Source organism: Neltuma alba, unplaced genomic scaffold, assembly GCF_004799145.2.
Source record: "Neltuma alba isolate B1F8T4 unplaced genomic scaffold, ASM479914v2 tig00004864_pilon, whole genome shotgun sequence".
Classification (NCBI taxonomy): domain Eukaryota; kingdom Viridiplantae; phylum Streptophyta; class Magnoliopsida; order Fabales; family Fabaceae; genus Neltuma; species Neltuma alba.
Window position 1 is genome coordinate 26,519 of NW_021633887.1, and position 12,601 is coordinate 39,119.

Genomic DNA, 12,601 nt, shown 5'->3' on the forward strand with positions numbered 1-12,601 from the left:
GCTAGGAAAGTCCGTATCCATATAGCGGGCCGCTGCTCCATTTTTGTGCAAGCGGCCCACAACTGACATCCCAATATGGCCTGATATAGTGACTCCGTCTTTGACTAGTGATCATTCAAATGAAAGTCTCTGTTTGTTACCAACAAACTGTTAGCTGATAATAAGAATACAAGTTTGAATCTTGAGAAACGTACTTATTAGAAGAAACAAAAATCTTGTCTTCTAATTCACCAAAAAAAAAAAATCTTGTCTTCTAAGCCTCGAAAGAAAAACCTTTAATCAAGATTAAAGAAAGTCTCTATTTTTTTAGTCATATACCCCCCAAAGATAAGTGACATTGGCATAAGTTATCAAGACGAATTGTCACCTGCGCGCATATTAGTATTAATTAAAATGAGACAAAAATACGACATCTAGTAAGCTTAAATAATAATAATAATAATAATATCAATAATTAAAAAAATCATAAATGAAAATATTAGACAGCATGTGGGACGAGATTTTTATCCACAGAGTCTCGGATGGGTTGGAAGGATAGTTGGAAGTCGTCGCAAAGAGCATGAGGATCAGGAATAACACTTGGATCCACTGCCACAGAAAGGGTCATCCTGTTATAATAGCTTTGGAAATGGACGGTTAGTGCCTGCAACTCCAACACAAAACACAGATATTTGAAGGATTCAGTTACATTCAAAGCTGTAAATAAAATCGAAAGAGAAGGATACAGACATGAGGGTGTCCATATGTGGAAGGAGCAATGTATGCCAAAGGATGACCAAAGCAGCTAATTTCTTCCAGGGGACCGACCACGTTAGAGAATGCCATGGTCGTGTTTGAGAAAACTCTTCTTGTTATAGCTGAAGCCACCTGTCTCCTCCAACAATATATCAAAGTGAAATTACATAGCTTTCTTAAGTGGAGATCAAGTTAACTTGTCCAGTAGGTTTTGAGTAGTGTACATACACACCTTGATTCCCAGAAAGTTGAGTACCAGTTTAGCACAGTGAAAAGTGCAGAAAGATTCTAGAGAGTGCTTCTTGCGGTCGATGATGGCTTTGGCTTGACGAACATACTGTAAGGGATCATCTTGAGAAAGAATGGCAAAAGGGACAACAACGAACCCTAGACGATTACCCCATCCCCATCTCGCCTTTGATTTCTCTCCCATCATATCTGCCAGCTCCTGTAACTTTTGTAATACTATTCAGAATAATCTTCTTGTATCCAATATAATCGCACCTTTTTTGTGTCTCATCTCAGGGATCAGTATAAGAAATTAAAAGGAGGAGCAGGGGAATAAGGAATGATCACCTGGATTCCTGCCGTGGGTCTAACGTTGACCATAATTGTTGCCCTAAGTCGAATGTTGCCCAGCATATGATTATGATTTGGTCTTTGTCTTCCATCTGCTTCCACAGCTCCTGTTCCATCATTTTGGTGCATACGTTCAAGTTTAACTCCCTGATTCGGAACTACCCCCACCCACCCACACACACGCAAACAAAAACAGGAAATTGCATACATATATATCTAGTTCATAATTACACAATTGAGGAGCTCACCGTATGTTCGGTTTAAGTAACGAGTCAGAGCAGCTTGTGTTACTCCCAGTAAAACGTCATTGATGGTCTAAATATATCCTCCATTATTTAACAAAATAGAAAAGTAGTCAAACACAAAAGACCGGTTCGGCTTGAGCATTTATACGGGGAGAAATAGAAGATACCATTTTCATGGCATTCTTGACGACCTTGACGTCATCCATACTGAGGTGACGGTGGACGAAACGCATCGTATCAGGCTGCTCTGTCCCAGGGGCAGATTTCAGAGGAGTATCTGAATCTCTGAGGAACAAGACGGTCAGAGCAAACATCACCAAGTCGGCCAGAGTGTTCCAAAGCAACGTCACAGTACCCCAAACGGCCGACAAGAACCGCCTTAAGAACCGGCCGCCGGAAAGACGGTGGTCCGAGGTGGCTTTCTTCATGACAGGCACAGTTGGTAGGGAATGTGGGTCGGAGGTTTTGCGAGATGCAGCGAGAAGAAGCGACATGAGAGAGGCACCATCTCCCAAGGAATGGTGGATTCGCATGACGCAGATAGCTTCTGCTTCGGAGGTTTTGAGGTTGAGGAGGTGGACTTCCCACAGAGGCTTCGACATGTCTAATGGAGTTTTTGTGACGTTAGAAACGTAGTCTTCGAGGAATCGGTCGGGATCGGGAAAGTCAAGATGGGGATCTATTGGTGGAACTATGACGTGGTCCTCTATGTTTACTGTGGTTGGATTCCATCTCCATTTCCTACCATCCTTTACCTGTCCCATCAAACAGGTCAACACAGAATATCTGAAACCTCGTAATTACAGTTAAAATTTCATTGCCCAGACCATGGTTTTTTATAGGACAAACTTGAAATTTGAAAATCTCAGCGTTACTGTCAAGTGCAGCCGAGAAGGCTCGTTTCTACAGGATTAAACTAACAATTAAAAAACAAAGTCCCATGTGTGATCTCTGTTTCCTTTTACAGTTTTACCGGTCCAATTTTCAAAGCTAAAATAAAGGCACGCGAAGTTAATGAATATAATATAACTTCAAAAAGATAATTAGATGAAAGTATAGAACCAGCTAATCGAAGATCAGTAACAAGGCGACAATTTACTATTTTGTTAATAAAATAATAGCAAGCATCTGCGTGGGATTATGCATGAGATTATCTCCATTCCAAGTCCATATTTTCTCATCATCAAGTCTGAAAGAGAAAGCCAAGTTTGGTTTGTGGCATAGACGGCGACAACGACAAAACGCAATATATATATATAGAGAGAGAGAGAGAGAGAGGGAGAGAGAGTTTAGACTTGTAACAATTGTATAACTGTTGAATAAAGCAACTCCATTTTCAATCAAGGAAGGCACTAAAATAACGTTTCTTCTCTAATACATCATCGTATTGTTTTTGGCGAAGCAGAGAGTCAAACAAAAAAAAAAAAAAAAAAAAAACGGAAAACACACAGAGAATGAATGAGAAAATAAACTGGGGTGTGTGTACTGTACCAGATTGCTGGAGAACCTGGGATGGTTGAGTAGAGTATTGATTAAGCCTTGTTTGACGACTTCAGGATCGATTCTTGTCTTCACCCCCATGACTGCAATAACGTAATAGTCGAAGCCAGGCGCGTGGAACATCCTCGATCCTGGACTCACTACCTCGCCCTCTTTCGTCCTGCCCATCGTCTTCCTCCCTTCTGCTTTCTCAATTACTCCTCTGCAACACTTTCTGTCTTTTCTTTAGCCTCAGGACTCGCTCAGATGTCGAAATAACAGTGTTAGCTTTTAACGGCACGGGGCTCATGGATGACTGCCACAGTACTCCCCGATGGATGGATGTTAATTGGATAAATATTGTGCAGATACTGAAACACTGAAATATTGATTTGAGGTTGATTATATCTCCGACTCTGACTAGTATTGCTTCTGAGTTTGATTTCTGTGCGCTTAAAGTTACCAACTTTTCTTGTTTTATCCGTCAAGTGGGAACGGGGAGGCGACCAAATTTTCAGGTTAGGTAGGAATCCACGGGGACTGATCTGCCTTTCTTTTAAGGGTACTACCAGAGCTGGAATATTCTAACACAACTCGGGTTTTAAGGAGTAATTTTATATAATGCTGAGTTCATCATTTGAAATGGTCTGTGTATGATCTGTAATATTTACCCTATCAGCGTTAATTAGTTCAAAGAACGGAAAAACTACTCAGGTCAAAAAAGGAGGCAGATCAAAGAAACAAGACAAGTAATGAGTCACTCCACTGATACGAGCTAGTTTAGTTGCGGACGCACTTGAGTTTACACACACTCACACGCCCCTGACCGGATGATTCAGATTAGGCGAACAAAAACAGTCCACATCCAAATGCCCATTGCTTCATTAATTCAAGGTTAAATGATAAATAAAGTCTAACATTCTTTTGGTTTAATTTGTCTTGTGCATAGACAAGCTAACTAACACCTAGCTAAATAATATTGGTTAGAGATTAGTGGGAGCACGAAAACTTTCTGGGACACGGAAGTAGCTTACTATGATTACAAATTGATACGTTGAAGTTATTCTTTAAATAAATAAGTAGTGAGCAAGTGTCACCTGGGGGTGTAGCTCATATGGTAGAGCGCTCGCTTCGCATGCGAGAGGCACGGGGTTCGATTCCCCGCACCTCCAATTTTTTCCCCCAATATCTTAGGTACTGAGGGCTTTTTGTTTTTTCCCCAAAAAGATGCCGTTAGTTTGTTTAGATTGGGCCAAATAAAGGGGCCTTCCTTTTATGTTATTAAATGGGCTTTTCCTGCTTTACTCGTTGATAGGGCCTCTGCTTTTGTGTTTACGGGCCCAATGCTCCTCTTGAGCATATGGATGAAATAAAATTGTGAGAATGCTTTTAATTATGTTGGTATTTCTTTGGTTTTAAATATAAGACTTTTTTTATAATGTAACCAGATGAGTATTTTTTTTTTGACAGAATTGAATTATGTTGGTATATTATTACCCTGACATTATATTTTTTTGACCGAATTGAATAAATATATATTTTAGGCCAATGTAAGCTAAGACTTCATTATTACCCTCACATTATATTTCATAAACAAGTTTGAGTTGTCGTGGCTCATTTGTTTATTTGTTTGCTTTCGAAGATCAAATCCCATATTTGTTATTTTCTGTTTCCTTGCTTCCACACTGGATCCCTTCAACCAGCATTTATTTTTTCAGCTCAAAAAAAAAAAACCAGTAATTTATTTGTGTGTTGGCCCATAAAAGGGGTGCCACGGACTGGCAAAAACCCAAAAAAGGAGTACCACGGAAACTGTTATTTTTATGTGGGCCCTTGTACAGGTCAATCGTGCGGTCGTGACATCCTCACATTCCATGCTAATTGTAAACATGGAGTGCCGGCAGCAAAAGTCATCCAGGTTGATTTTGAATGACTGAGATTAAATTTAAATTTCTTATACATTTTAATTAATTTTTGTTTTAATAGATATAAAATTTAAAATAAAAAATAATTGTATAGTTAACACATTTTTCAAAATTAAATTTATCACTAAAAAAACTACATATAAAAATTTTGAGTCTCAACTATTCATATCATATTTTAAAAGAAAAATTATAATAATATCACATTCAAGATAATTAAATATAAAAAAGTCTCTTAAAATTATTAAATTAATTTAAAGTCTAAAAAGATCTCATTGCAAGAGATTCTACTTGTTTAATTACTAAACTGTCATTATCTTTTTTTAACATGTATTAGTAATAGTTAACAACTTAAGGTGTAATAATTAATAATTATCGTGACATGTATTAATAACACATTTTCTCAGCGTATCACAAAAATGTAATGTATGAGTTATCAATACATGTTGTGATAATTGTTAATCACAATTAACAACTATCACGATAGATATTAATAACACATTTGCTCAGTATCACATAATGTATGAGTTACCAATACTTGCTGTAATAATTGTTAATTGTTACATTTTAAATTGTTAACGACGGTTCTTTCAGTTGTCAATGCATACTTAAAAAAAAGAACAAAAAATTAGTAATTAAATAAGTAAAATCTCTTTTAATAAGGTCTTTTGAAACTTCAGATTAATCTAATTCTTTTAGGCAATATTTTTGTATTTAATTATCTTGAATACGATTTGATTGTTATTTTTCCTATTTTAAATAATCTAACTACGTTGCCGATGAGCACGTAGCCGCTGAGGGGGTTGTTGGGTTCCTTTTTCTTTTGCCCTGCCTCTGACAAGTTATTTATCTGTTTAATGTTTGTACCGCTTCCTTCCTTCCTTCCTTCCTTCCACCTCACTTCTCTCATTCTGATTCCTCGACCCATCACACGCCCATGGCTCCAGCGGCCACACCTACTATTTCGTCGTCCGAACCTCCGAAGCTTCACGCCTCTGACATCGGAAGCATCAAAGCCTTTGCCGAATCTAATGGAGACTCCCCCATCCCTTCCTCCTACTATTCTATCGTTGAAGCCCGAGACGACGTCGCAGACGACCTTGCTTCCTCCTTCCCCGTCATCGATTTCTCTCTCCTTACTTCCGACGACCCTCAGCTCCACGCCCACGCCGTCACTCAACTCGGCAACGCCTGCGCCGAATGGGGTTTTTTCATGGTAAAATTCCTATCTGTCCCTGCTTTTGGTTTTCAGTTCTGTTTTAGGTTAACGATGTGTGAATTGTGGCAGCTCACAAATCATGGGATCTCGGAGAATCTGATGGAGGAAGTGATGAGTAAATCTCACGAATTCCATAATTTGCCGACAGAGGAAAAGAAGGAATTTGCGGACAAGGGTCCCTTGGCACCCATCCGACATGGCACCAGTTTCTACCCTGAAGCAGAATTGTTTCATTACTGGAGGGATTACCTGAAGGTCATCACACTCCCAGAATTCAATTTCCCCCACAAACCTCCTGGTTTCAAGTAAGTTCGTCAACTCTGTTTTCTCAGATTCTTGAATCATCCTTTGTGTAATCCCCTCTGTCACCATTTGTACAGGGAGGTGGCCTATGATTATAGCCGGAAAATCAGGGCGGTGGCGAGAACTTTGCTTAAAGGGATATCGGAGAGCCTGGGATTAGAACCCATGGCCATTGTGGAGTCCACTGGTTTTGATTCTGGTTTACAGATTTTCGCCGTCAACCTGTACCCTCCTTGCCCTCAGCCAGACCTGGCCTTGGGCATGCCTCCTCACACCGATCACGGCCTGCTGACCCTGCTCTACCAGAACGGAATCGGAGGCCTGCAGGTCAAGCACGACGGCAAGTGGGTCAACGTCAATCCTCTTCCCAACTGCCTCATCGTCAACACTGCAGATCAACTCGAGGTAACTAGGACACTTCAATTCCTAAATACCTACATTCACGTACAAGCCATTCTCTTTGTTCAAGGTTAAACATTGATCGTTAATTAACTAGGCAGTGAGCAACGGGAGGTATAAGAGCATCTGGCATCGGGCCGTACTGAACAACAAAGACACAAGGTTAAGCATAGTGCTGGCGAACGGACCAGAGCTGGAGAAGGAGATAGCACCGGCGGCGGAGCTGGTGGAGAGAGAGGAGGCAACAATGTACAAGAAGATGAAGTACAGGGACTACTTCTCCAAGGTTCAGCAGCTGACGGGATTAGTGAACACAAGTAGATTGGATAAGGTTGGGATTAATCCTCAAAACTGATACTACCATAGCACCAATCGTATGGGATTGTGGTGTGTAAATGTGAGTTATGTTTGTGAGCGGAGGCTTGATTGTTGTATCTGTAGCCTGCGGCTACTGGTTGAAGTAGTCAATAATTAGGAATGTAGGATGTCAAATCCCCATCCCCGCAATAAAGAGTTATAGCACGTTGAGCAAACCCTTCTTTTTATTTTTCTTTAGATTTCACCTTTTATATATATATATAAAATATGCAATTCACATAATCTACTATTTATATAGAAAATCAGCAGACAAAGGCACATGGGCACTGCGAGCTCAGATCTGCATATTTGGGAGCATCCTTCTCCTTTGCGTGAATCTATAGAGTTCATCACAAGGGCCATGGTAGTAATAATCCTTCATTATACGCATTTCAACGGTCTCATTCATTCTCTCTCTTTTTTTAAATAATAATCCTTCATTATAGGCATTTCCTTTGTAAATGATCCCATAATTTCTCACATTGAACGGGAATGCGTTGTTTCGAGTAAAGCTCCAAAACTTTTCTGAGCATGGTTCCAATATCTTGGGCTTTGGGCCATAACATTTACGAATCTTGAAGGAGACATGGACACATTTTTTAAGTGTCCTGGGCTTTAACAAGATGGGCTTCTATGGCCCAAAATAATGTTCCTCCGTTGTGGGTATCCCTATCAGCTCAATAGATTCAGAAATACTTACAAGGCGGCTCCCACGAGCTTTTTACGTAGTAGCATCTTTATTCTCCCGCCTCCTACTTTACTGTTTGCTATTTTTCATATTTGATCATTGATTCATATCAGCGCCCCTTCGTTTATTTGTATTGTGTTGTTTTTTCATAATTTTAATGCAATATAATATCCGAAAAGGAAACAGAAAAACAACGAAGCCTGTCACCCTTTTTTGGGTCGAAAAAGTATTCGTCCACATGCAATTGTTGGTTTCCTTCAAAATTTTAAAAAATTGGATTCAATCGAATCAATCCATCGTTATCACATACATGGCCGTAACCAGATTAGGAGAAACATCCCATTTGAACTAGGGTCAAAATTAAATTTGGAGTCGTCCATAAAAAATGAATATACGAAGTAATTGCAAGAAAAATTCAAAGAACAGTGTGTTTAATAAAATGTGTAATAGAAAGTACTACCTCCAGTCCTAATTATAAGAACTAATTGACTAATTTAAAGAGATTAAAAAAAATTTGAGTTAGTTATTTGTAATAAATAGATGTTGTATTTCTTAAAATATCTTTACTAATCAAGTTTATTGGCTAGAACTACTATTATTAGAAGAATTATCTTAGGAAAAAATATATAAATATGAGAGACAAAATAGATTGGAATCTTATAATTATGACCAAAATAAAAGTCAAATGAGGTTTTATATTAAAGACCGGAGGTAGTATTAATAAAAAACAGGAGAGCCGGAAAAATAAAAACAAAAAACACCGTTAGCTTTGCTATTTGGGGGGGGGGGACACTGTTAGCATTATTTCAATAGATTTCTTCACCACAAAAGTACGAGAAAATTGCTTATATTTCCACAGAAATTTATAAGTAAAACGTGATTTTTTTATAAGAACAACTCAATCGGATTTTATACGTGATAAATATTTTCTTTTATCTATAAATAAAATTTCTAAGAGATCTGCAATATATATCTCGCCAAATAATTTCGTCAAGACCACGACAAGTTCTAGATGACAGTATCCATCGTGTTTCTATTTTTCGCCAACGTGCTCTCTTTGTCTTCATAGAAAGTTGCTTATCCTCATTGAGTTCTTCTTCTTCCCTCACCTCTGGCCTTTCATTAATTGTTTATAAATATATCCCTTGCCTTCACTCCCACTCATTCATTCAATCATCGCTCGCTCTGATTTCACATATCTTATCCCCATGGCTCCACCCCCTACAGCCTCCATTTCCTTGTCTGGACCTCCCAAGCTTCACGCCTCCGAAATCGGCAGCATCAAAGCCTTCGCCGAGTCCAATCGTGGCTCCGCCATCCCTTCCTCCTACTATTCGATCGGTGAACCCCTAGACGACGTCGCAGACCACCTCGCTTCCTCCATCCCCGTCATCGATTTCTCTCTTCTCACGTCCGCTGACCCTCAGCTCCATGCCAACGCTGTCTCCCGACTCGGCAATGCCTGCTCTGAGTGGGGCTTTTTCATGGTAAACTTGCAATCCATCTCTGCTTTCTGACCTGCAATCGTTTTCTGTTTGAGGTTAACGATGTGTGGGTATCGTGGCAGCTCACGAACCATGGGATCACGGAGAAGCTGATGGAGGAGGTGATGAGCAAGGCGCACGAATTCCATAACTTGCCGGTAGAGGAAAAGAAGGAATTTGGCGACAAGGGTCCCTTGGCACCCATCCGACACGGCACCAGCTTCCACCCTCAAGCAGAGAAGGTTCATTACTGGAGAGATTACCTCAAGGTGATCACACTCCCAGAATTCAATTTCCCTCACAAACCTCCTGGTTTTAAGTGAGTTCATCAACTCTCTGTTTCCTCTGATTATTGGATTGGCCTTTGTATATATAATCCACTCTATGGTACTGTCTGGACAGGGAGGTGGCTTATGATTATAGCAGGAAAATCAGGGCGGTGGCGAGGACTTTGCTGCAAGGGATATCGGAGAGCCTGGGATTAGAACCCACGGCCATAGTGGAGTCCACTGGTTTTGATTCTGGTTTACAGATATTCGCCGTCAACCTGTACCCTCCTTGCCCTCAGCCAGAGCTTGCCCTGGGTATGCCTCCTCACTCCGATCACGGCCTCCTCACCCTGCTCTACCAGAATGGAATCGGAGGTCTTCAGGTCAAGCACGATGGCCAGTGGGTCAACGTTGATCCTCTTCCCAACTGTCTCATCGTCAACACTGGAGATCAACTTGAGGTCACTCCCACTCCTCATCTCCTAAATATCTACACACACGACGCACACTTTTCTGCATGTGTGTGTATATATTCAGTTGATATATGCGTTAAACATTGATTCTTAATGGATTGATTAGGCGGTGAGCAACGGGAAGTATAAGAGCATCTTGCACCGGGCAGTATTGAACAACGAAGACACAAGGATAAGTCTAGTGCTGGTGAACGGACCAGAGCTGGAGAAGGAAATAGGGCCGGCGCCGGAGCTGCTGGAGAAAGAGGAGCCATTGTACAAGAACATAAAGTACAAGGACTACTTTCAGGTTCAGCAGCAGAGGAGGTTCGCCGACAAAAGTGGATTGGATGAAATTCGGGTCAATCCTGCAAACTGATATATGCCAATATGTCGTCATCACTAATAATTGATCGTTCGTATTTATATGCGTCGAGTGTCGCAAACAAATCTGCCAGTGTGTTCGGTGGAGATGTTTGTAGAGTTTGTATGATGGAGATGTTCAATTACTCAATAATGCGGGATTTCAAATCCACATCCTGGCTGGCACATCGTGATAAAATATTAAAAAAATTGGAGGAATTTATTTTTTTTTAAAAAAAATCATGCAACTAATATATCCATTTCATCTAATTTGAAATAAAAAATGGGTAATATAGTGCTACCTTTGGTTTCTAATGAAAAAGCTAGTTTGAGATTTAATTTAGTTTTAAATATTTATTTTGTCTCTTATATTTTTTTTTTTAAGATAATTTTTGTAGTTGTTGCACATGTTAAAATTTCATCAATTGGTAGTTCTAACTAATACGTATGATTAACAAGAGTATTTTAGAAAAGATAACACATACTAATTATAAGAGCTAGTTGACTAATTTGAGGAGATTAAGAAAAGAAGATAAGTTAGTTATTTGTCATAAATAGGTGTTGTCTTTTCTAAAATATCCTTGCTAATCAAGTGTATTGGCTAGAACTACCATTATTAGAAAGACTATCTTTAAAAAAATACATAAATATTAGAGACAAGATGGATTGAGGTCTTATATTTAGTACCAAAATAAAAGTCAAATGAGGTTTTATATTAAGGACTAGAGATAGTATTTATTATAAATAACTAAATTAATTAATTTCTTTAATTAACTCAAATTAGTCAACTAACTCTTATATTAATCACCGGAGCTAGTAATAAGGTGACTTGTGATGACCTATATCATGCACGCGAACTGCTTCACTTGACTGTAGCTCATCGAGAGAGTCCAAAACGTTCCTTTTGACGTTAGAGATCACGACGCAAAATGAGAGGATATCCAATATCAACATGCATGAAGGCAACCTAAGATATATGGTTCCAGAGCTGACAAAGTGTATGTGACAGAACGAATATGATGTTTTGAATAAAACTACTGATCAGTGTTATTCCATCTTCTGAAATGCCAATTTTGGGTTGAAGGGGGTAATCATCTTGTTCTAAGAGTGACTGTGTGGAAGGGATGATAATAAACCTATCAAGAAACTTGCAGGAAACACTGATATTCCATTTCTTAATTTTGGGACGGCTCAATTGGATTCACTTTGGGAAAACTTAATTTGATTAAAGAGACTGGGGTGAACTATCGCATTCATATAGAGTAAGTTTTATGGCTGCAATTAGAATTAAGCTTGCAGAGGACATAATTGTGTACATAGTTGGCGAGCCCTTCCGTAAAAATAGGTGACTATGTATATATATTTATATATATATGAGCTGGTTTCCTCTAGCTAGGATTATTTGATGATCGCCCTGCTATGTTTATGATTGAGCTTTAATTTTATTCCTCTGGTTGAAATTATGCGTATTAACCCTTGGAGGTAATTTTATTAATAATCTTGGTCAATCACCAATGTGAGCAACGGGAAAGTATAAGCAATAATTGTTGCTTTAAGCGGATCGGATCTGAACAAGCTAAGTTAGAGCCGGACCGCAGGTTGGGTTGGTTTTGCAGCGGTTTAGGGGAATAACACAGTTAGAAGATATTCCTCCGATCCTTAATATAAGACCCATTTAACTAATTTGATTAGATTAAGGAAGTTAGGTAAGTTAGTTAATTATAAGAAAAGTGACACATTTTTCCTAAAACGCCATAATCATCTTTTTTAATACCCGCTCTTCCTCTTCTACTTGATTGTGGTTGAAGGAGCATCTATAGGGGTAATTTAGAGAAAATTGATAAATATGATAAATGAGTCTTATATTTAGGACCAAAACTAACTCAAGAATTAGGTCCTATATTAAGGACCGGAAGAGTATGTAAGTACTTTAGGAGACCCAGGAACATTTTAGATTTAAAGAAAGGGAAAGAATTCTAAACAAAAAGAACGAAGCACTTCCTAAATAAATAGATGACATGATATATAAAAGTTTGACACTAAGCATAGCAACTTTTCATATAAAGGGAAAATATTGAGTAAGTGTTGACTAGATACTTTTACAGCC

The 12,601-nt window shown here is 39.0% G+C and overlaps 3 protein-coding genes and 1 non-coding gene across 6 annotated transcripts; 3 read left to right on the plus strand and 1 right to left on the minus strand.

The window, feature by feature from the left end:
* Positions 1-415: 415 nt before the first annotated feature.
* On the minus strand, positions 416-3,493 carry LOC114746006 (O-acyltransferase WSD1-like). Of its 2 annotated transcripts, XM_028934183.1 has the most exons (7): positions 3,051-3,489; positions 1,727-2,314; positions 1,563-1,629; positions 1,312-1,421; positions 968-1,183; positions 730-867; positions 416-643 (listed from the first exon to the last, which is right to left on the minus strand). In XM_028934183.1, exons 1-7 carry the CDS (start codon positions 3,225-3,227, stop codon positions 479-481), a joined length of 1,461 nt encoding a protein of 486 aa, XP_028790016.1. In that variant the 5' UTR covers positions 3,228-3,489; the 3' UTR covers positions 416-478. The 2 variants fall into 2 exon arrangements, with proteins under 2 accessions (XP_028790016.1, XP_028790017.1); XM_028934184.1 differs by lacking the exon at positions 416-643 and having other exon boundaries at positions 758-871; positions 3,051-3,493.
* Positions 3,494-4,137: 644 nt separating this feature from the next.
* On the plus strand, positions 4,138-4,210 carry TRNAA-CGC (transfer RNA alanine (anticodon CGC)). Its single transcript has one exon. It is a non-coding gene; the product is annotated as a tRNA-Ala (tRNA).
* A 1,637-nt stretch (positions 4,211-5,847) lies between these two features.
* On the plus strand, positions 5,848-7,414 carry LOC114746012 (flavanone 3-dioxygenase 2-like). The gene is made up of 4 exons (XM_028934190.1): positions 5,848-6,176; positions 6,249-6,484; positions 6,560-6,887; positions 6,979-7,414. The coding sequence occupies exons 1-4, from the start codon at positions 5,898-5,900 to the stop codon at positions 7,234-7,236; spliced, it is 1,101 nt and encodes a 366-aa protein (XP_028790023.1). The 5' UTR covers positions 5,848-5,897; the 3' UTR covers positions 7,237-7,414.
* A 1,597-nt stretch (positions 7,415-9,011) lies between these two features.
* On the plus strand, positions 9,012-10,696 carry LOC114746013 (flavanone 3-dioxygenase 2). 2 transcript variants are annotated; one of them, XM_028934192.1, is made up of 5 exons: positions 9,012-9,413; positions 9,494-9,729; positions 9,813-10,140; positions 10,259-10,547; positions 10,616-10,696. In XM_028934192.1, exons 1-4 carry the CDS (start codon positions 9,135-9,137, stop codon positions 10,508-10,510), a joined length of 1,095 nt encoding a protein of 364 aa, XP_028790025.1. In that variant the 5' UTR covers positions 9,012-9,134; the 3' UTR covers positions 10,511-10,547; positions 10,616-10,696. The 2 variants fall into 2 exon arrangements, with proteins under 2 accessions (XP_028790025.1, XP_028790024.1); XM_028934191.1 differs by having other exon boundaries at positions 9,013-9,413; positions 10,259-10,696.
* Positions 10,697-12,601: the final 1,905 nt, after the last annotated feature.